Source organism: Trichoderma harzianum (assembly GCF_003025095.1).
Source record: "Trichoderma harzianum CBS 226.95 unplaced genomic scaffold M431scaffold_7, whole genome shotgun sequence".
Classification (NCBI taxonomy): Eukaryota; Fungi; Ascomycota; class Sordariomycetes; order Hypocreales; family Hypocreaceae; genus Trichoderma; species Trichoderma harzianum.
The window spans coordinates 902248-924830 of NW_020209255.1; the positions used below are offsets into that span (position 1 = coordinate 902248).

Sequence of the window (22583 nt, forward strand, 5' to 3'; positions counted from 1 at the left end):
GAATTCTAGTTGAACCAATCAATTCCGATTCCGAGTTACCCTTCCGAGTTACCCGTGTGGAGAAACCCGATACGTACCTTGGTGAGATTCCACTTGTGTCCAACAAACAAACAAACAGCTTCTGAGAGTTCTGCTTACTGCCCACCTGTTTGCAGCGACTGAATTTTCGCCAATGCCTCCTTTCGGACGTCATGCACAATATCTGACGCTGATTTGACCCCGTGGATCAATCCAATTGCTGCTCCCGCGTAGGTAGCCCGTCTTCCCTGCTGTCCCCATCCCGAGTCCCCTGCTTGGACTGCCTCATCATACATCTCTTTGAGCTCCCCAAATGGCTTTCCTGCTTGGTGATCTATGAAGGTTTTGTTTATAATCATCCTGGGGCTGTATGGCTTAGGCCACACGTATTCCCCTCGGAGGTGGTTATAAAGCAAGGTTCGTGTTGTCGATACAGCACCATTAGTTGCTTGGATAACCGCATTCCGGTACCCTTGGTCAATACGGGCTTCCTTTGATGCGAGGAATCTAGTTCCCATCGCCACTCCTGAGGCGCCAAGGGACAGCGCAGCAGCAACGCCTCGCCCGTCAGCGATTCCCCTTGCAGCAACCAGAGTAATGCCGCCCTCTACCAATGCATCAGCCACTTCAGGGAACAATGTTATGAGACCCAACCCATCCTCAACTCTCCCATGGCCACCGGATTCTGCTCCCTGAACAACAATAACGTCCGGTTTCTCGGAACTCTGCGAGAGTGTTGTTGCTTCAAGCACTGTTCCAATCTGTATCCATATTTGGGTGTCGGGAGATACACTGCGAATTTTCTTTGACCATGTTTCGTACTCTTTCATCTCGTGTGGAGCATAGAGCTACACCGCAGATGGCTTGAACTTCTCAATGACAGAAGTCGCCTCATTAACATCATCTCGCCAAAGGAGAAATGCCACGCCAACAGGAAGCAGAGACGATGTGGTCGCCTCTCGAGAGAGAAATGGTGAGCCTTGAGTTTTGAGAAATATTTGTGACGCCTCTTCAAGGTTGGTGGCCGCATCTTGTGTTTTTATTCCAGGGCCAATAAATCCAAGTCCACCAGCGCTGGATACAGACGTTGCAAGGGCGGCACTTGCTAGCATTGCCATAGGAGCGCTTACCACTAGAGGGGAGGATACCCAAGGGTATCGGGAGAGTATAGTCTTTGAAACTGCTAGAGGTGATGCCATTTTTATAAAATTGAAGTGGTTGATTCGTGTATTGATATCGAACTGAGATGCTTGAACTCTTGGACAAAAATCTCCATGAAGAAAACTAAGAATGTTTATAAGTTTATAGAAGCAGTTGCAATACGTATTCCCGCGTCAATCGGGGGCGTTATTACTTATACACTACGACATTATGAGCTCAATCAATCCAACACAACGCTGGATAAGTCGGCCGCTTGGATAAGTCGGATCCATGGAGCGACGAGTAGACATACACTTCCAAAAAAAAAAAAAATCTCCGGCTGGATAATTCGGAAGGCTAACCCGGAAGGATGATCCGGCAAGCTCAGATTAGCGGACTGAAAGAGGATACTCCGTAGATCAATATATATCACGGAGGTAGTATTGCATCCACAAGAGAATGCTTTCAGCCAGAAAAAGAGACTTTTACAAATTGAAGTTAAAGAAGCGTGTTCGGTTATAAAGGTGTCAAATAGACCATCTCCTAGTTGGCTACCTACTGCATGTTACAATCCATTAACAAGCTCTGACTAAATGCTGTATAAGTCCTCTAACGATACTGTTTATACGCTCTCTCTTATAGAAACGCTCCGCCAATTAAGCCTTTAGTCCATAGAGATCACATCATCATATATGAGCTCTACTCTTCCAATCGGTTAACCCTAACAATCTAGAGAAGCCAGATCATTCCAGAAACGAAGCTACAATAGATCAAACACCAGAATCAGCACCATCATAGTAGCCAAAAATGGCATCTGAAGTATACGATGGCACAAAAGACCGCGAAGCAACGCCCCCAAACACCCTCCCCATGACCACCGACAAACAACCCACCGAAGACCTCGAATTCGATACCGGCATAAAAGCTTGGCTCCAAGTCCTAGGCGCCTTTTTCCTCTGGTTCAACTCCTGGTCCGTCAATCTGCCATCACTCTCCCTTCCATCCTTTTCCTACTCACTCACTCATTAACCAAACACCAAACACTAACCACCTCCTCAATCTACGAATCCAGGGACCTCATCAACACCTTCGGCGTCTTCCAGACCTTCTACGAACAATCCATCCTCTCCAACCACTCTCCCTCAGCAATCGCCTGGATCGGCTCTATCCAATCCCACCTCCTCATGTCCGTCGGCGTAATCACCGGCCCCCTCTTCGACCTGGGCTACTTCCCATTCCTCGTCCCCTTCGGCAGCTTCATGGTCGTCCTCGGCTACATGATGACCTCCCTCTCCACAAAATACTACCAAATCATGCTCGCCCAGGGCCTCTGCGTCGGCATCGGCACCGGCTGCCTCTTCGTCCCCTCCGTCGCCCTCCTCCCCCAATACTTCCGCCAAAAACGCGCCTTGGCAAACGGCATCGCCGCCACGGGAGCCAGCATCGGCGGCGTCATCTACCCCATCATCTTCTGCAAGCTCCAACAATCCGCCGGTTTCCCCTGGGCGACTCGCGCCCTCGGCTTCGTCTGCCTCGCCACATCCTCAGTCTCCATAGCATTCATGCGCGTCCGCGTCCAACCAAGCACGAAACGCGCCCTCCTCCAACTCTCCGCCTTCAAAGAACCGCAATACTCGCTATTCTGCCTCGCCATGTTCTTTGGCTTTCTAGGCTTCTACAACTTCCTCAGCTTCGTCCAACCATGGGCCTTTGATCAAGGCATCGCTTCCGAAAACCTCAGCTTCTACCTCCTCCCAATCCTCAACGCCGCTTCAACTTTTGGCCGCGTCACACCAAACTTCCTGGCCGACCACGTAGGCCCTCTCAATATGCTTGCCCCTGCAGCTGGCATCACGGCCCTGTTAGCATACTGCTGGATTGCCGTAAATTCAACAGCCGGCATCATCGTCCTGTCCATCTTTTACGGCTTCTTTTCTGGAGGCTTCGTGTCCCTTCCCCCAGTCGTCATGACAGCTTTAACCAAGGATCTCAGAGACCTGGGAACTCGCCTCGGTATGTTCTTTGCAGTCGTGTCGTTAGCATTGCTGGTTGGCACACCAATAGGCGGTGCAATCCTCACAGGCTCAAACAGCTACCTCGGCGTTCAAATATTTTGTAGTAGCTGTCTTGCAGTCTGCTTTATTATTACATGCTCCATTAGACTCTTACGCAGCGGTTTCACTCTCCGTTACCGAACATGAACGAACAAGATCCATAGTTGGACTCCATCACAGACCGATATATTAGACTGCAGAGCCTCTTCGAACAGGCACATTACATGTAGATACAATCTCTTTTTTAATAACCCTATATTTTAATCTAATGCCTATGCATACCATTATAATACTGATTCTCGACAATCTCTACGACAAAAGCTCAATGTCCACTCTTGTAATGCTTCCTATCTCCTCAACTAGGTCAATCCTCAGAGCATCAGCCTCACCCCCTTGCATGTCCCATATTTCTCCCAGCATGTGGCATCGCCTACCGTGAGAATACGGCCCTAGAACAGTTGGCTCTCGGTCCGAGTTACTTATGGGGGAGCCATCAAAGAGATTATAGTCCAACGAACTGAGTTCCGAAGGTGTGTCTGGAGGCGCAGGTCCGGCTATGACGACATCGCCATCGGGATCAGCCTGTCGAACACTCCCATCTCTATGGGCAGCAGAATTGATGATTGGCTCATTTTTCCCAGTGTTCAATGCCCAGGTCTTTGCCCACCCTTCAGCAGCAAAGGCCCAGATGATCAAGTCCGGAGACGAGTTCAATGCAATTTCTGTAAGATTCCCGCACATAGCTACTACTTGCCCATATACCTCGACTGGATAATGTGAATCTTGTCCAAAGGGGTCGCTCATCAGGTTAATGTGCCCGTAAGTTGGCTCATGCTGCCCAAATCTGCGGCTTTCAGGGGGCCTGTATCCGGCCGATCTAGCCTCAGCATCGGCCCGGCGTATATCGTGGAACACGTCCGGAGGCACTGTGTAAAACACAACAAGCTGCTGGTTGGAATCCTCCGTGGCACCCGTATCAGAAGAGAACGTGCGCTCATCCAACGGAATACCGTCATGTTGTGGCCTGGCAGCAAAAGTCGCAACAACACGAACGCCATGCCTTGTATCAGATCCAGCAACATACAATAGGGGCATAGGCGAGTACGCCTGCGAAGGAGGGCGAAACCAGACCTTGCGAAGCAATCGAGTAAGCGAGCCCACAGGAGCATCCGTCCCCAGACAAAGGCAACCCGTGCGAGGATCCGTAAACAGGATGTGATAACCGTCACTCAGCGGCACTGCCCGGAAATGATCTGCGCTGGCAGCAACAAGCCGTCGCAAAGGACTGTCTCGCGGCACATTTCGACTAAGCAGACTTTCATCATTATCAACATCAGCATCTCGACTCGGTCCTCCAGCTTCCACAGAAATGCCACGACTATGCCTCATGTACCAAGGCTCAGCGTCAAAGCAAGACACCACCGCCGTGCTCCCGGATCCTAAAAGCGAAGTACTGAAGCCGTGAATAATGCCATCAAGCAGCTCCATCGGGTTGCCCAGACCAGCAGCTGAGCTAATCAGCCTCAACTTTCGCGGCGTGTCCACTCCTCTTCGCGGTGGCAGGAAATAGAGAAAGTCGCTCGGAGACGTGAGTGGGAACCATCTGCTGAGATCCTGACCAGTCATTGCATCAACCCAGTGTAGTTCAATCCCGGCAGAGCATCCAAAGGCCACGCATTTTCTTTGAGGACAGATGGCCACCGACCGCGGAGGATCATCCGGATGACAGATATTGCGATAAACCGATCTTGGACCTTCTTCTGGCGGCATCGGAAGACTCGGCAAGTGGTCATGACATGCACATTGACTTGAAGATGCCAAAGATGCCGATGCAGAAGATACGCCCGATACGGACCCGGATCCAGATTTGATCACAGGAGGTTCAGTTGACTGAGGCGTCGACGCAAGACTCGACGTGCCCGTTCTCTCAGTCGTGATATCACACACCATGCCAACCCGACCCTCCATCAGAAATGCCACAGAATATCTCTCCGCCGAAGTATCCATACTGCACGAAATAACTCTCCTCGGACACAAAATCTTCGTCACCGGCCTCAAAAGCCCCAACGGCATCCCCTGCCTTCGACGAAACGGCAGCGCCCACAGCAACCGCTCCGGAAAGCACACATGATTCAGCTCATATATGTAGACAACTCGGCCATGAGCAGCCATCAAGAACTTCCCGCACAAGCTCACAGTAAAACTCATCACCCCCCCCCAAGTCTCCTGGAACCGATCCAGGCACTATACCGCTAAAGTCCGTACGGCCGACTTCCACAAAGGCACACTTTTGCGAGCTCAAGAGGTTACACTCTCTCGCAATCCACTTGCTCATAATGTCCTCGCGACCCAGGTTCGATGCCGGTATTGTTCTCATAGGTGCTAAGATGCTCAACATGCTGCTCCACCATCCTCCCTGCTTCAGCATGTTGGTAAGCAGTTCGCGGTCCAAGGATGCCAAATACTATGTTCGACATGCGTGTCTCGCCGTGTTAAAGTCCATAGGAGATAAATAGCTGTATATTTGCTGGAGCAGTTCGTTAGGTAGTCGCATAGAGCTAGGAATGTCTGTTTACCGCGTCAGTATCTTCATCACATAACAAGGACAAGAGAAGCATCATTCACCATCCTGGTCCTCTTCGTCCCCATATTCACCCCCATAAACCTTCTCCACATCAGTCAACTGCCCAGGAAGCGCATGAATCCTCCTGTCACCGCTCGTCACCAGCGCAACAACAGCCATCGTCTCGCCAGGCGTGCTTGAGGGTCGCTGCGAAGGCCCTCTCGATCTCGTCGACCGAGCTCCGGCCACACCCCTCGAGACAAATATTTGCGAGGACGTATTGCTAGCTTGGCCTCCAGGACAGAAGGCCTTTCGTGTTTTTATTTTATTTTTATTTTTTCTTTGATAGGAAATCTATAGTTAAAAGAGAGCTTGACGATTGTTAGGATGGTCGTTCAGAGGTAAAGTAGAGAGATATAGGTAAACAAGTGCGACATCAAACGAAGTGGGAAATGGCGATACGGTCAATGTTGACATTCTGGTTGATATAAATTAACTTCTCCTTGAGCTCTCCTTCGTCATTCATCGCTGCTCCTCCAAGTAACAATGCAAAGAAAGGCGCTATCTAAACAGTCAATGGTATCGTTCTTGCCATATGTAAAAGTGGCAAAAGCATAACATGAAATTGCAGCCACGTATTTGCGGGGGATATGTTGTGTAACAATCAGTCATCAGTCAATAACGCCGTGGTATGAGAATGGAAAACATAAAGAAAAGAGCAGGCTCCGACACCCCCATCATAGCGGCCACCGTATTCGCATACCCAAATACACTGTCTCGGGCGAATTTCGTATATCATCTTCGCTCTCGCCCTGATGTACTCAACCACACATTGTCGTCCCCGATGCCTAGAGAGCTGTCTGCGTTGGGCAGCACCAATGTTGGCTGGTCTTCAGACCCTTCTGCCGTGCCATCTTCCGACTCCTCGTCGGTCATCACGATCGGAGGCGGGTCAGTGTAGACCCACGCTTGCTGTAGACTAAATTGATCATGTTAGCTTGGAAACCACGCAAGCAGTATATAGTTTTACTTACGGCACGATGAGACTGGGGTTGGTGAATGTCATGTCTCTCTCCTTAAGTTCATCCAATGTGCTGCCTCTACGTAGCATTTCTCGTGTTCGTGAGCGGTCCGGGCTAGCATCATCAGACTCCTCTTCATCCACCACAGCCTCTTCGTTGCCAGAGCCTTCCTCGGGTCTTATGGCTCGCAGAGCAATGTATTTCATCAGGGGCATATATCGCCTCTTGAAATAATATGTATACCAAATCGAAAAGGGAATAAGAGGCATAATAGCCACCGACTGAACAAAGGCGGCAAGAGATGCAATTTCCCCAACCATGACAACCTCAAAGACGATGAGCCCTATGACAATGCGATAGCAGATAATCTGCCATGCGCCTCCAGTTGCATGCTGCGGTTGGTCCATCGCATATAAGAGCATGTGCTTGAATGTGAAATACCCAATCGAGAAATAGATCGTTCCGAAGATCAGGATGGCGAAGCCCCATCTCAAGACGCTATAGATGACGCAAAGGTTGAAAACAAGCAACGAGGTAGGCAGATAAAATCCGTACTGAAACACTGGTGGCTTCTTAAGCGCCGCATAGTCTCGCGGAGTTTGGGCCAGGAAGCGGTTGATTGGGAAGAGGAAGACACTTCCGACTTCCAACATTCGGAAAGGCATCAGGCCAATGCCTTGTAGGATGATAAAACTGATAAAGAAGACGGACAAGTCTTCCACATCAGCCGCGATAGCTCTAGGGATCTTGCTTGTATCCTTGAGAAAGTCCTGAAGTACGCTCCAAAAGTTGAATCCCGATCTCGAAACAGCAAAGACGAAGAAGGTATTGAAGAAGGTGAAGAAGAAGTTTTTGGAGATGAGCGACAACTCCACGTCTACGTGCGATATCATTCCCTGGCGATTGGATAGAAATTCGTAGAGGTAGGGAACAGCAACGTTGAGCAACGAAATCACGAGTGTGGGCAGACCGTTTCGAAATAGCGAGTGAATAACAGCATGGTCCTCGAGCCACTCGGAGAAGGAGGGCACGACCCTCTGAATGGTGCATACGCTAAGCCACGAAGCAAGAAATGCTGTTGGGAAAATCCAGACCAGCGTGAGGATCGTGATGAATAGAGTAATCGTCCACGCCTTGATTCGTCGCACTCCACGAGGTTCATACGTGTTCTTCCACACAATATCAGAGGGCGATGGCGCAGCTTTGGTCAGGAACCGCCCCGGCCGTGGGTCAATCCGAGCCTGGACGACCATTTGGCAGGACATGACAGAGTCCATGGTGACGAGGACCATGTCCGTAGTATTGTAATCCTTCTTCCGAGCCTCGATCACCTTGTCATCCATCTGTCGAAGCCTCTCCTCGTAATAGTCAATAGCGTCGACCCTGCGGCTTCGGAGTCCAAAAATTCCAGATCGTAGTGAAACCTGCGGTCGATCGCCCTCGGTGACATGAGCTTGGTCAGAGTCGTCTCCCAGGAGCCGCCAGTCTTCACCTGCCTCCTCATCTCCTTGGCTGATGTGTGAATTGTGTCGAGATGAATCTGTCTGGCCATTTCGGTGGTTGCTAGCATTCGCGGCTGAATATCGCTGCCGTTTCCGGTATTGCGCCCAAGAGACTTCAAGCTTATGAAGAATCTGGCCTCGTTCATCCACGACTTTGTCAAGCGCCTTCCAATCTCGACAAATCGATACATTTTCGACCTTGCCGATGTCCAGCTTCTCAATGAGAGCTCGGATACGCGCTTCGGTTCTAAAAGCCGCTGGAACGCCAGTGAGGCGAAACGTTCGGTCTGTAATGGTAGACTGCGATCCCAGGTAGTCTTGCCTGTACCCAATGATGCGGAACGTCTCCTTGTTGATGAAATAGATTGTCAATCCAACGAAAAAGTAGGTGAAAAGGACGTAGGCCCATAGAAACGCCCTCTCTCGACTCCTATCCTTCTCTAGCCCGTCTCCTGCCATGCCCAGATAGGTGGAACCCAGAGGCAAGCCAATGGGCTTGTAAAGGTCCATGTCGTCTTTATCGTCGGGAATCGTGTCGTCACCTCCCCACAGGGGTTGAAAGTTGCGATAGCTATAGTTGATCGGCCACAGGACGACAACAGCAAAGAAGGCCATGATGGCAAAGATGCGGGTGGCCATTTTGAAAAAGGTCAAGAACTGCCAAACCACGTTAGTTCCGCCCACGCCTCTCGGATCGAACCGCTGGTAACGTACAACAAACGCATCGAGTCCAGCCGATGCCAGAATCTGCTGTTCAGACACCTTGTAAAGCCTCGGGATCCATCCGAAGAAAGAGTCGGTCAGAGGTGGCGGGCCAAATCTCGGATCGAGGCGCCTCTTGCGCGCAGCATATAAGGTCGGCCATCGCGGGCGCAGAATCTAGAGCATCGCATGAGCAATTAGTATCTGGACCTGTAATTACTCGCGGCGGTTCACGGCACGCGATGCAAATGCGAATAGCGGCTGGAGCAAACTCACGCAGAAAGCGATAAAGGCGCCAACGCCCAGGATCAAGGACAGGACCAGCTGCACCTCAAGATCGCGCACCGTCTTGGAGGCCGGCGGGATGTAGTCCTTGCCGTCGCACTTTTCTGTCACGTTGTCCCCGAACATGATGCCTCATCTCCTCGGGTTGAAGAAAGGGGAAAAGAGAAGACAAAGAAGCGAGAAGTTGCATGTTGAAAAGTCTTGTGACGTAGCTTTAGCTTGCTGCATGATTTATGCACTACAACTGAGCTAAGATACAGCACGGTTTAGCACCTTAGGCGAACCGCTTGGTGGCAAATGCACCGCTGAGTGATTGAATGCATGACGATCACACCGCCACCACAGCCACCGATTGGGCAGAGACGTCACGAAATCTGACTGACTACGCGGCATTCAATGCTCAACCCCTTAACCTGGAGCTTGGATTCATGCAAACAATTAATGATGAATGATGAGTCGCAACAGAAAAATAAATGTAAGCATCAAGCAGCAGCTCTCAAAACACGCAGTACATTGTAAATAATCTGATGTCAACCCCCACAGGGGTCCCAATCCAAATAGGACTACTCCATATGTGACTCGGGGTCTTCATTTGACGTGGCCCAATAATTGTCAATGTTAGTCTCAAGTTAGGCTCCTATCTCCATGCCTAAACAGCAAACATCAAAACCCAACGTCCCATCTAGGCAAGTAAATGGATACAGTTCCAAATCGATATGTAAACATGTGGCATAATAGGGTCCATGTATCCGATTATCCGGACTCTTTCTGTGGGGGTTGTTGGTGAGTACATGCAAGAGTCAAGAACCGTTGCCTTGAGAACTGGATCTCGTGATCCCTTCCATGTATCCACAAACATCAATGGACATATGCTGACTGATGACCCCATATTGGCCAAGGCATGGCAACGCGCTTCTCTATCATTGGAGACTGCAATAAATAAAATCTCATCTCAACATATAACCATCTATTTTTGTTTATGCATACCGTTGTAGCTCAATGCCTCTTCAAAGACATAGTAGCGGCCACCGACTTACAAGTAGCCAATGCAATATTCACGAAGTGTCTAACTACATCCATTAAAGACTTTTCCTTGGAGTCCGAGATTATATGAATCTTTGATCCCAAAGTCCTATAATTTTACTGATGCCAACCTCGGTATAATTCTTCTCCATTGACAGCATGCGACGCAACACTTCTGGCAAAACAGCCAGCGTACCACAACCGCTTCCCACGTTGCTTCTTCACAACGTCTCATACCCGACTCCAATACTCTCTTCGTAACGTTGCTTCGACAAGACCCAACCAGCCCATCACTCGAAGCCCAAAGGCAGTGTAGGCATAGCCATCAAGATCATAAGAGCCCAAGGGTGTCAGAAAAACACTCCGCAACACGAAAACCATCTGGTGGCACATTCCGAATTACATCTCTACACTCCTCTGGTATCGCCGAGGGATAACCTCACGCCTAAACAAAGGACGAGTTGTCGCCACCCCCAAAGTCCTACATCGGTGAACAGAATGGGGTGCCAAGTCATTTATTCAGCCGCCAAACTCCTACGTCAATTGGTCAAACTCAACGTCAGAAGCATGTGACTGAGGTGCCACGGCATATGGTGATCGCTTGAGAGGACTCCAACGAGTTTCGCAATGTTCAGACCCCTGTCCAAGATATAAAGAACGTAAATAAGCTTGTTCAGCGTGCCATTGGGTTGATTTACGAAGAAATGGGCATGTTATATAATCTGTAATACGCAAAGAAGAAGAATATTGGCAAAAAGTACCATTGAGTGTAACACTTTGTTTCATAAACTCACCGCATAGAGCTCGATCTTCGAATTCACATTTCCAGTCTTGATCGTGCATTTGAAGTTTTGAGACTGTGTAAGACCCGCGGGTAACTTCCGCTAGCCCTGCGTTGTTCCACTAGATAAAGAACCAACTCAAGCTTACTGAATGTTTCAAGCATCCATAGTAGATTTCCATGGTGGCCGCGTCATCCCTGTTATATCAGGGTTCTTTTTCGGCTAGGGCTGCCTTTCTAGGGGAATACCTTGGACGAAGGGAGTGCTTGTTATAAAGACTAGAGCGTGATGAACATGGCCAAGTTTTCAAGCTGAACTGATATGTAAATAACTGTACTTGTGGAGGCGAGAGTAAATGCTGATGGACATCAACGCACAAAAGATACTCATGTAACACAAGAAAAGTGTTACCGTTTCTGGACTTCTCGGATGGTCGAGCCTGATTGCCGAGGTGACGAACATATCCGATATAAGCCCAATATCATCGGATAGCTACGATTTGGAAGCAAGATTCGAAATGATGGCCTGACCTGCGTAGTGTGGCTTGGTGTCGAGTGCCCCTGCGTTAGTGCAGTACGACCGCCTAAAGTCTAGAGATTCTGCGAGTGAGTTTCTAGAGGAACGTTTGCGAAAAAAAAAAAAAAAAGATCTTTGTCAAATGTTGTACCCCATATGACACTGACATTCCTCAACAGGATGAATGCTGCATGCACAAATGGTCCTATCGGAATGCAGGACTTGATCGGCTAAAGGTTCCGTCGGCCGATTGTTGTCTTCCATTTTCCACGTCCTCAGAAACAATGGTCAACCGTCCAGTGTCCTAGGTGTTTGACATTTTATATCCGATGCCTCGGGTGTTCTCGAAAAAAGGAAGCTTGTAAGGTATTTCTATCCGATGAGACAACATTGGGCATCTTCCCCTTACACCACTCCAAGCGAGAAACTGGTCGGAAAAAGCCATTTCGTTTCAAATAGCACATGGATATTGCGCTGCAAGGGGTCATCACTCGGCAATCAGGAATTAGATCCAGTGGAGAGACAAGTTGAAGCCCTTCCCACTTAGAACGAGAGTAAGGAGCGGTGTAAAAGGGAGTTGGACAAATCATGAACTGACAGCGTCTCTCATCTGAGTCGTGGCTTCTGTCGGACACTGCAGCCGCCCGTTGCAGCATGTCTCAAGATTATGCTTGAGGTGCCTAAACACGTCACTGAGAAGTACCTGGCACAAAGGTAACATATAAGACATCCCAAGAGGTCTTCTCCTTCTCATCGCTCCATCCATGTAGCAACATAGGATGCTTGACGCCGAGAATAACTTCCTTGCAAGAAAGAAGACCTTGTATGAGGACAAGTCGATTCGAGACCGGTGTAGCGGTGGCTTGAAAGTTTCGCACAAAGATTCGAACCCCTGAGATTTTTAGCTAGAACCAAGTCCTACGAAATCAGGCAAGTTTCCAGTGACTTTCACGTCAAGGTTGACGCCAAATGCCATTTGTACCGGCTCCCTCACACAAACGGCTTTACTTGGGTGTTTTATCTGGCCGATATCATGCACGCCTGAGACAAGATGATGTCCCGATCCCGCATGATCCCGGAAGAGCAGCGCAGGCGCAGCCATCCATGCTGTGCGTCGGTAGGGCTGTATGATACGGACCGAAATGCACACCAAACTCATAGAGAAGAAAACTTGCTGCCAATAAACGAACGATATGATTATGCGCATTTTGCACACATGTACACAATGGACCGTGCGGTAGGCTGAGCGGTATGTGACATGTTAGGATTGGCCAGAAAGAAGCTTCTGTCGAAGACGGGCCGTTGACTGGTTCCTGAACCAAGAAGAGGAATCGATGAGTATAAAGTGAGTTGGTGTCCCGATGAGAGCTGTCGTGTTCTCAGCCTATTTGAATCCAATGATTTGATAAACAACATCCGCTGGACATTGATTGCAACTGAAATACAGCCAACATCATTATACTGGTTCAGCTCGATTAGTACAATATGCCCCAAGACACCACAACTTCCACCAAGACAGAGCCACAGGCGATGAATAAGCCCAGTGGGTCTTTGTCAAAGACAGGCAAGTCATGGCAATCTCCGGATGGTCGAGACAGAGAGAGACAGAGATAGAGTACTAACGGAATCGAGCATAGCTGCCCCTCAGGTGCCATACGGGATCCAAAGATTCACGACGGAGTGTGACCCCTGGCTGGCTCCTGGGGTGGTCGTCGGCATTGTCAAGAGCAGCCAGGGTGAACGACAAAATAATAGGGCGAGGGATGATGATAGGTCAACAGTGGCTACTCAAGGCTCTGGAAAATAGCCATGATATAATTGTGGTAGTATAGCTCTGCCCTTAAGGCTTTGGGGGCCTGTACTGTATGTATGGATCGCAAGGGATAGGGGGCTGAAAATCATGAGGCTGTCCAAAGGGAATCATCCTCCTTGTGTCTCGCGGAATTGAGTTGTTTGAAGCAGGCTCCATGGCCTATTGACCGAGGACTGCGGCGGAGCATTGTCGAAACACGAGTGTAGGAGATTAAAACACCGCCTTTCGTCCTCATCTCGGAGGAGTAGGTACCAGCAGCCACGTATAAGCTGGTGTCGAGTATACAGTACGCGTCCTTTTGCTTGGCAAAGCCTCGTGTATGCATAGCGCCCGTGGTGATTACGGAATAGGCAGTATCATGAGTGATTGTCGGTCCAGAGCCTGTCAGCTAGACGTGGTTGATCTGCACAAGGCCGAATATTGGCCCGAGATGGGACTTGGATCGGCCCATAGCGGTGATGGCCTCTGCTTCCCCGCAGTTTTGACAGGTGCCATAAAGAGCAGCGACCGAGTTTGTATAAGATGGACGCGATGGACGGCCACGAGACAGAGCCAGAAGTAGCGTCGCAGTAGAAGCAATTTGGAAGAGACGTCTGGTGATCGGGTTTGTTTCCCCAGCTAGCTGAACAGGGCAGCGGCGGGAAACAGCGGCACGAACACGAGCACGAGGCTAGAAAGAGAACTTAGATGACGGATCCAATCATTGCTGAGCCCCTGTTTCGGAGATCAAAGATGGGTGCAGGGGTAAGAAAGAAGACGGACGGACTGGCTGTAAGATGGCTAACTCGTACAGTGCGCAGTGCGGGACGCAATTGGTCAGCTCGGAGTTATGATGCTGACGACGACGCAAATCGCACGGCTCTGTTTTGTTTGAGATGTCGAGGTTGAGAAAAGGGCAAGATGAGACGAGACCTTTCTTCCCTCCTTTGGGTTCCATCTGCTGCCTCGTATGAGCTGCATGTAACATGCTGGTACTGACGGCTCTAAATTCTGGGGGGCGGTGCCTCGACCTTGACGGGCTGCATGTACTCGGTACACGGCACAGAGTACAGGTACTGACTGGCGCCGAGATGACGTACGGTGGGGATAAGGATTAGGGGTCAAAGGGACGAAACAATCCATGGATCTGGTTGTATGTTAGGGTTGAGGTATGTAATGTTAGTGCTGGCGGCACCTTATCGCTGTTAGCTGTATCTGCAGACTTGTTGCAAGATTGGCGAATTGCCAATCTGTGTGCTTTACTTTGTTCTGTCTGTCTGGTACCGAAATCATCCATGATTTGACGCCGTTCAACTGGGCACCATAATAACAGGCCCAGTCTGGTACCTCTACAAAAGACCCCGTAGCAGCGACCTTTTCGCATTTACCCGCCCCTCCACAACCAGCTAATGGAATACGTACCCGGCCACTGACGTTGACTTGACCCGTTGCACCCGCAAGCAGCTCCCCAAAACTGTTAGGCCTTTGACGCTGCAGACATTCAATGCGCCGTCCGTGCTCCCGTTTCGAGGCCACTTGCAGAGCAATTAATCAATATTGAACTTCATGGAGGATGTATCTGTACTTCGCATTCATGCATTGATCAGGGTCTCATTCCTTGAGCCGCTTGTTTCAGTACATTGGATCAACTTCAGTTTGTTTCAACCCTTCAACCCTCTCACTAACACGTCACGATACTACTACTGTACACTGTTTTGTTTCCATTCATTAAACCTTCTAAATCTCACTCGCCAAAAACCCTTTCTTCTCTCTAACCGCTTTCGCAATCATCCCCTCCCCGTTTTCATTCAATCAATTCATTCAACCCCAGTCTGCCAACGCTGGCGCCATCCCCCATCAGGGTCCAGGCCGTATTCCCGCTGACGCCCCCCCGTCGCCTCGCTGAATACGGGATTCTACAGGCCCTCGTTGCTCCCGACGGGGCGCCTCTTAGCGCTCGAGGGCTGTGCCAGCTGCGCGAAACGGAGCCCTGGGAGCGCTGCAGCGCCGCTAATACGGCAGCGCTAAGGCCTGCCTAGGCCTCACAGCGTCCTTCCTGCACTGGACACGCTCCATCCATTCCATTCTAGAGCCCGGCTTTCCAAGTTTCCCTCCACTCTTTTTCTTCTCCCCTTCGATGCCAAATCCTCGCCCATCCATTCTCACGACTTCTCTCCTCTCGCCCAAAACACCAAACACGCCGTCCATCGCCAGCGTCGGACTTCCTCTCGCTACTTTTGTCGATATTTCCCCCCCTCGAGCCGTCTTCCCGTCTCAGCCGGTGCCACCAAATTACTTGCGCAAACCTTCCAACTCCTCTCCACTCGCTTAAGTCAGCCGCTCTCGTAAATTCTCAGGCGACTCCCGATCAGAGACGAAGACGGAAAAGTCAAAATAAGAAAAGAAAAGGAACCCCAAAGGACAGCAATACGACTCGCTTTGCTTTGCTATCGCTCGAATCGACGACTATTTTCCCGACCTTTTCTTCCTCTCGCTCTCGCATCTTCACGCAGCCTCGCACCAGCGCCTGTTGACCCACGGTGTTTGAACAAGCGCCGTTTCTGAAACCAACAGAAATATCGACATCTTCTCTCGCTTCCATTGCTTCTGGTTTGGCGCTGGCCGTCAAGATTCTCCCCAGCAATTCATTCTTCTTCGCCGCCGTCACGGACTTCACGTACATACTTTTGACCTCTTCTCCTCTCGCATCTGAGCCTTAATATCCCTCTTTCCATCACGTCACAATGGGTAAGCCTGCCTCTCTCACCCAAACGGCCTCTTCCGAGCGGTCCGCAATCTAACAAATCAGCAGTTGCTCAAGCGCCCATCACCACCATCGTGCCCTTTGGCAACCGCGCCCTGCTTCCCGCTTGTGCGGCTGCTTGTGGCCATCTCTACGATGCCAACGGCGCCTGTGTCCCCCCGGCCATTCCCACCAACAGTCCCGCTGTCTACACGTCATGCTTTTGCTTCGACTCTCGCCTTGCGCCCTTTTCCACCACGACCGCCGGCGTTTGCGACCAGGCCTGTACCGCTGAACCCAACGGCCTTGCTTCCATCACCAACTGGTATCACAGCGTCTGCAACATCAAGAACGTAGCTGCGCCTTCATCTACCAGCACCATCTCCAGCTCTAGCGGCAGTCCCTCAGGCTCCGGCATCCCCCAGCGGACAGACGCCCCCAGCGGCGATTGGTACGCGATACCCCAGTCTCATCAAAGACAAGTTTCAAGTTGACATGTTGATACTGACTCCTCGATGCAGGATCTCCACCCACTACCAATGGGTCATCATGCTCGTCATCCTCGTCGTCGGCATCGCTGGCATCTGGATCGGCGCCTGCATCTGGCGCCGCCGCTACATCCGCAGGCGTGATCTTCGTCGACAAGCCGTCGGCGGCAACACCGACTCTTGGGGCTCAGGCGTCCCGCCCTCGGAGGGCGCTCCCGGCATCCCCATGACCTACCAGGACAAGACCAACGCAACTCCCGAACTGCCCAACTTTACGTCAACCTCGGAGAAGCGCAACACGACGACCAAGCTGTGGCCCTTTTCCCGGTCATGAGAAGCACGAGAAATAGGAAAATATGAAGAAAAGAGAAGGAAAGACGGAGAGAGAAAAAGAGCGATGAGAAATATACTAGCAGCCTAATTCAAGACGAGCACTACGACACTTTTCCTTTTCAACTTCATCCTCTTGACAGATGCCGCCCGCCCCGAAACAACCATTTCTCATTTCACGCCATCACGCACGCACTCCTCATTCAACAGGCGCTCCTTGTCGACATCTTTTTTTTTCAATTATACAAATCTTTTTTATTACTAGTCCCCTCTCTTTTTTTTGGATTCTGGCGTTGGCTCTGTTTTTTGTGTTGGGATATTTCTTGTCAATTTTTTAAGCAAGGAAGGGAGGGAGGGGAGTGAGAAATTAGAGATTTTTTGGGCAAACGCGACATATCATCATTTTCCAACATTGTTGAGGTTCATCTGGGAGAAGAGAAGAAGAAGTGTGTGGGGGTATGGAACAGAGACATGTCTGTCACATCATTTGTCACGGTGGCTCTACCTGTTGTTCATTTTTCTTTAGAGCAAAAAAAGGGGGTGGTACATTCCTTGGAACTCGAGAGAAACAAATAAACACCTTCTTTTTTCTTCTTCTTTCAGCTCAGCTTGCAAATTAACCATGTGTAATGCGCCCTTCCCCCGAAAAATGCCTTCCCTTTTACATCATGCTAATATCATTTACTCGTGAATTTGTCGTAAAGCATCTCTCATTGCTTCAAACTCTCCTGCTCCTCCATGGCGTCCATGTACAGATCAATGAGGCAGCCTGCAGACCATGCCTGCGTCGGGCTCTGTAAATAAATAGGTTAGCTTCATGATATTGAAAAACTTAATGATTTAAAAGAAGAAGAAGAAGATAGGTATAACACTCACAGAATCGCCGCAAAACTCTCCATTCTTCTGGGTAAGCTCCGTCAATCCCGCCCACGGACTCTCTTTAATAGCTCGCTTGCACTCAGCCAGCCTCCTAGTCACCTGCTGGAATGCTTCAATCCTGCCCTCCGCCGTCGTTCTCCGCTGAAGGTCAAACTTCAGCAGCGCGCGGAGGAAGAAGCCCGTCGGCCACAGCCACTCGGGGCCCTGGTGGTAGTTTCGACCTTTGCTTGTCGCAAAGTCGTGGCTGTCCTCGCTGTTGCGGTAGTACGGGCGGTAATCCTTGTCTGCAGGGTCCAGAGTCGCCATGCCAGTGGGCCCGCGGATCGTCGAATCTGCAAGACATAGAGCTTGCCAGGCATGCTTAGGGTCGAACAGATCTGTCGCTACCGTCATGGCGATCGCAAAGTTTGGTCGCAGCTGGTAGTCTTCGTACTCCTTTCCAGACTTGTACAGATCCTTGTACATGCCCCGGCGAGCGACAACGCTGGGGTTAACGTCGTATTTTGCATCTTCCTCAGCTGAGAGCGGTACGTAGTAGCATTTCTCAAAGTTGGCCTTGATGAGATCAGCCCACTCCGTCCATGAGACGACCTTGTCTTCTGCAGTCTTGACGCCGGACTGGGCAAACTTTCCTTGCTTGTGGAGTTGTTCTACCCATCTGAGCGTGCTGTAGAGCAGACCAGTGATTTCGATGGCGGCACCGTCGCGCGGAGTTCCGGGGACGCCCTTTGATCCGGCCTTGTCACTCTCTCCCATCTTGTCCATCCAAGTACCACAGTTAAACTGGTTGCCGCCAAAGATGATTCCATTATTCCAGTCGACCTTGATCTCTTGGTTGAAGCCTTCATCCTTCATCTGAGAGTCGATTTGGGGTCCAGCATTTGCCTCGCGATACTTCATTCCCGAAGCATGTCTCTGGAGAGCCTCTTGTATGATTTCCTCGATTGTGCTCTCAGTAGAGTATGTTCGCTTGTCATCCACCGGGAACCAAGTGTCATCATACGGGAGGAAACGACGCCGGACTTTTGTCTTGAGGAGATCAAGCCCTTCTGGTGCAAATCGGGTATAATCCTGGATCGTCTGGAGGAAAAACCACACCGAATCTCGCGAGTTGTATCGCGGTGCAGCGCCGCTGCTCAAGAGATTGGGAATCATACCGTGTTTGAGAACGCTGGCAAAGGCAAGAATGTGCTCCCTTGCCTCTGCAAAACGACTGGTGCCGAGATAGAGTCCACGGATAGAGATGAAGACGTCCCGGCCCCAACATCTAGCCCACTGCACTGCGAAATGCGGCAGGCCAGCAGCAATAGACGGTACCTGCTTGTCTGGCCAAAGAGAGGCCGATTTCACTAGCCCAGTTTGCTGCACACTGACCATGGCAAGACTTCCAAGGAACCACTGGCCTTTGGCAACGTGTTCATTCATAAGTTCATAAGCACGATCAACGCTTGCTCGGTACGCCGTGCGAATGGCGAGGGCAAAGTACCTTGGCAGCAGGAAGCTAGGAATGGCCCTGATGGCCTCAAACCGCTCTCGAAGCCACGCCGCCGGCCCAGAAAGACCTTCACTGCCTGGCGCATGGCTTTGCTTTTGAATGCGGCCCACAATGTAGTCCAGTGCCCAGGGGCCGTCTCGCAGGTTTTGACAAATTGGATGTCCAAGGTTGTTGTCGTTGATCACCCCTTCGAGGATACTCCACCATCCTTGCAGTCCAGCATAGACGAGCTTTCCATGGCCGGGAATATCATATACCCCGTCCTGGCCATCGCTGGCGTCTCTCTCTTCTGCCTCGCACCGGTAGAGCAAAAAGTTGAGGTCAATGAGGTTCAGGTTGGCCCAAGCTGCCTTGGCACTTGAGGTGACGTAGTTATCCAAGCCCGTAGAGTGCTCTGCAGTGGGGATCCAGGTATCGAAAAGAGCAATGCTGCCGGGCGGGAACTTGTCCCGAACGGAGATGATTGTGTCTTGGTCATGGTATTCCATCTTGATTCCAGGTACATCTACTACCTGGCTGGGGATACCTCGAAGAAACTTGGTATCGTCCTGCACAGCCTTGACAGTTTCGTCTCTGTCGTCGACCTCGAGCATCCAGCTGCCCAGGTGGTTGGCTCGGGTTCCCGTCAGAACCACGGGTTTGAATTCTCCTCTTCCGTTGCCATATCCAGGGAACGCAGTGTGAGCAATGAGGAAGTAACCCTTTCTAGATTCGGGATGCACTCTGTGCACGGTGATGTATTCTCCCTCATGATGGATGTGAGTCTCGTTGTAGCCATCTTTGCCCATGATGGTATGAATCTGGTTCAATAGCTTTTTGATGCTAGCAATGCCGCCCTTGCCCCTTCCGACCTTGATCGACGAGGTCCTTGAGGCTTCAGATGTGTACAAACGCTTCTCATTGACGAGATCAACCAATCTGGGGTATATTTCATCGTATCCCATGACACTTCCCGTGGCACTGGAGCACATGTTGACAAGAGCGGCATTGGGCAGTGTGTCTCGCGCGTCACGCTTCTGGGCAGGTGGCTCGTTGTCATGGGTGCAGTCCATGAACAAGGCGTGGACAGGCGATGGTCGTATCCTCCGAATAATCTCCCTTGTAAGATCCGGGGCCTTTGAGCTCGATGGTGTACTGACATCTGACTTGGAGATGTCGTCAACCTCAAAGCTACCGATAGGACGGCCGCCGTGCCTGTGAACAAGTCTGCTCAGCTCTCCTGTGCTCCATGCTTGCATGGCTTCACGGATAAGCGAGCTGATGCCGAGCCGCTTCACAAAGACATAATCCATTTCTTCAGACCCGGTGAAGAGCTCGGCAACAACATAGAGGTTAGGGTTAACCCTTCTGGCCTCGTCCAAGATGTGCTCTGCGACATGGATTGGAGTGGAGTGGCAGTTGTCGATGCGGAATCCTGCAAAATACTTGGCCAGCATCTGGGCATACTTTGTCATATGCTCCCATAGCCACGGGCTGTCCTCCGGGCCAGATCCGTATCGCAACTTGACACAGTCTCCCCAGACAATAACTTCTCGCTTCAGGTACACACGAGAGTCGGGCCCGGCATTATCCACCAATGCGTTACCGCCCCATACCCAGCCATTGTTAGCCAGTGCTCTCTCTCCAGGGGTGAGCTTCTTTGTTGTCTCATTGACTGGCAGTCGGGAAAAGTATGTCTCAATAATAGGGTTGGCCTCATTAATCGGACCCAGCTTAGGCCCATGATCATCAAGGCGAACATACTTGATGCGGTTGAAGAGTTGTTCTAGAATCTGGTTAAGATCCTTGTCGTATTCTTCATAGAACGCAACGTTTATGGCATCCAGGACCTCGATCAACTTGGCCTTACCGGCCGCCTTGTCGGCAGACTGTGTGTTTTCTCCCTCGTATCGACCAAGAGAAAATGACAGCAAGGTAGCGGCAACAGTGGGCTCGACGCGTCTGCGAAATCGCTCTCCTAGACGATCTGTTCCCTGGAGAGCAAACTTTTTGATAAACTCCACTTGATCCTTGAGCTCTGCTGTCTTGAGATGCTCGAAATCGCTTAACGTAGCAGTGCCGACTTGGGGCGGATTGGCCTTGCCACCAACCCAAGCCTCGACAATGTTGTCAGCGTCTCGCTCGACATTAATGGCGTAGTATTCCCATAACTGAAGCTCAAGGATGACGTGCTTTTTGATTCCTTCCATGAGCTCCAGGAGATCTTCTGTAGTCTTGATATCGACGGGCAGTCCCAGCTTCTCAAGCTGGCCGCTAAGCTCCATCAGCTTTGTATCGAGCTCATACGCGGACTCCAGCCAGGGAGCTGTTTTCAAATTGTAACCAGCCTCGGGATGCTCCTCTAGCCATTTTGTGTTGTGTGCGGTATGGTTGAGGACAATGTCTGTCAAGCTCAGCAACGAGTATTTCTGCTCGAGACTCTCGACCAGCTGCTCAATGTCCTTCTCGCCCTTGGGGAAACAGGCCGGATCCCAGCCCAACTGGTCATACAGACTGTACGGCGAGTTGGAGGCACCACGGACCTGCAGAGGAGTAAAGTGTATCATGTTGTAGCCCCTCTCGCTGATGCCCCGCAGGTGTCGCTCCCAATCGCCGGGGAAGCGGCCCATGAGCTTGCTGATGATGGAGAAGAGCGACAACGCCGGCAGCGGCAATGGCCGGCCATCCAGCTTGAGGCGGGGAGCAACATCAATGTAGTATACCGGAGTCTTCTTCAGATCCTCGTGGCCGTTGGTGGACTTGGGAACGTCGTCGGCATCGAGTTTGGGCAGCTCGGCATAGGTGGTGTAGAAGGCGAAGACGCCAGACTTGTAGATGGGAATGGAGATTTCGAGGGTGCGGTTGAAGTCGGGAGTCAGTCTGTGGTGATGGTGATGCTTATTAGCCAAGTTCAGCTCGATTTTTAAAGCAGATCCCTCTCTGTCTCAGACATGGCGAGCTGGGAACTGCTTGGGCATCGACCGTGAGCTTACTTGTACTCTCGAAACTTGTCCCGCCTAAACTCGGCCCCCTGCTGCGGGATGTTGACCCAAAGACTGCCATTGCGACAGATGGACGAGGTGCCCTCAATGGCAAATCTGATGGTGATGGGGTCATCACCCGTTGGATCGAGGTAGATGTACTCTCCCGCGACCTGGGGCGAGCCGTCGTCGTTGAGCTGCAGCAGATAAACCTCCGTGGTCGTCATGATTCCTGGGCTCATGGTGAGAAAGGAGAGGGGCCCAAAGCCTGTGCCCCGCGGCTGGTTTT

General features: G+C 50.8%; 6 protein-coding genes across 6 annotated transcripts; 2 read left to right on the top strand and 4 right to left on the bottom strand.

The window, feature by feature from the left end:
- Positions 1-134: 134 nt before the first annotated feature.
- Positions 135-1217, bottom strand: M431DRAFT_495813 (hypothetical protein; the record flags this gene model as incomplete). Its single annotated transcript, XM_024917419.1, has 2 exons — positions 135-866; positions 900-1217. The coding sequence occupies 2 exons, from the start codon at positions 1215-1217 to the stop codon at positions 135-137; spliced, it is 1050 nt and encodes a 349-aa protein (XP_024773537.1).
- An 811-nt stretch (positions 1218-2028) lies between these two features.
- On the top strand, positions 2029-3359 carry M431DRAFT_495814 (hypothetical protein; the record flags this gene model as incomplete). Its single annotated transcript, XM_024917420.1, has 2 exons — positions 2029-2129; positions 2231-3359. The coding sequence occupies 2 exons, from the start codon at positions 2029-2031 to the stop codon at positions 3357-3359; spliced, it is 1230 nt and encodes a 409-aa protein (XP_024773538.1).
- Positions 3360-3521: 162 nt separating this feature from the next.
- On the bottom strand, positions 3522-5640 carry M431DRAFT_495815 (hypothetical protein; the record flags this gene model as incomplete). The annotated part of the gene is given in 2 exon segments (XM_024917421.1): positions 3522-5438; positions 5458-5640. 2 exon segments carry the CDS (start codon positions 5638-5640, stop codon positions 3522-3524), a joined length of 2100 nt encoding a protein of 699 aa, XP_024773539.1.
- Positions 5641-6570: 930 nt separating this feature from the next.
- On the bottom strand, positions 6571-9412 carry M431DRAFT_86537 (hypothetical protein; the record flags this gene model as incomplete). Its single annotated transcript, XM_024923690.1, has 4 exons — positions 6571-6754; positions 6810-8956; positions 9014-9178; positions 9278-9412. The coding sequence occupies 4 exons, from the start codon at positions 9410-9412 to the stop codon at positions 6571-6573; spliced, it is 2631 nt and encodes an 876-aa protein (XP_024773540.1).
- Positions 9413-13092: 3680 nt separating this feature from the next.
- M431DRAFT_6144 (hypothetical protein) lies at positions 13093-16964 on the top strand (the record flags this gene model as incomplete). The annotated part of the gene is made up of 4 exons (XM_024921585.1): positions 13093-13150; positions 13245-13343; positions 16212-16593; positions 16664-16964. 4 exons carry the CDS (start codon positions 13093-13095, stop codon positions 16962-16964), a joined length of 840 nt encoding a protein of 279 aa, XP_024773541.1.
- A 706-nt stretch (positions 16965-17670) lies between these two features.
- Positions 17671-22536, bottom strand: M431DRAFT_495818 (glycoside hydrolase family 133 protein; the record flags this gene model as incomplete). Its single annotated transcript, XM_024917422.1, has 3 exons — positions 17671-17754; positions 17837-22193; positions 22307-22536. The coding sequence occupies 3 exons, from the start codon at positions 22534-22536 to the stop codon at positions 17671-17673; spliced, it is 4671 nt and encodes a 1556-aa protein (XP_024773542.1).
- Between the last annotated feature and the right edge of the window lie 47 nt (positions 22537-22583).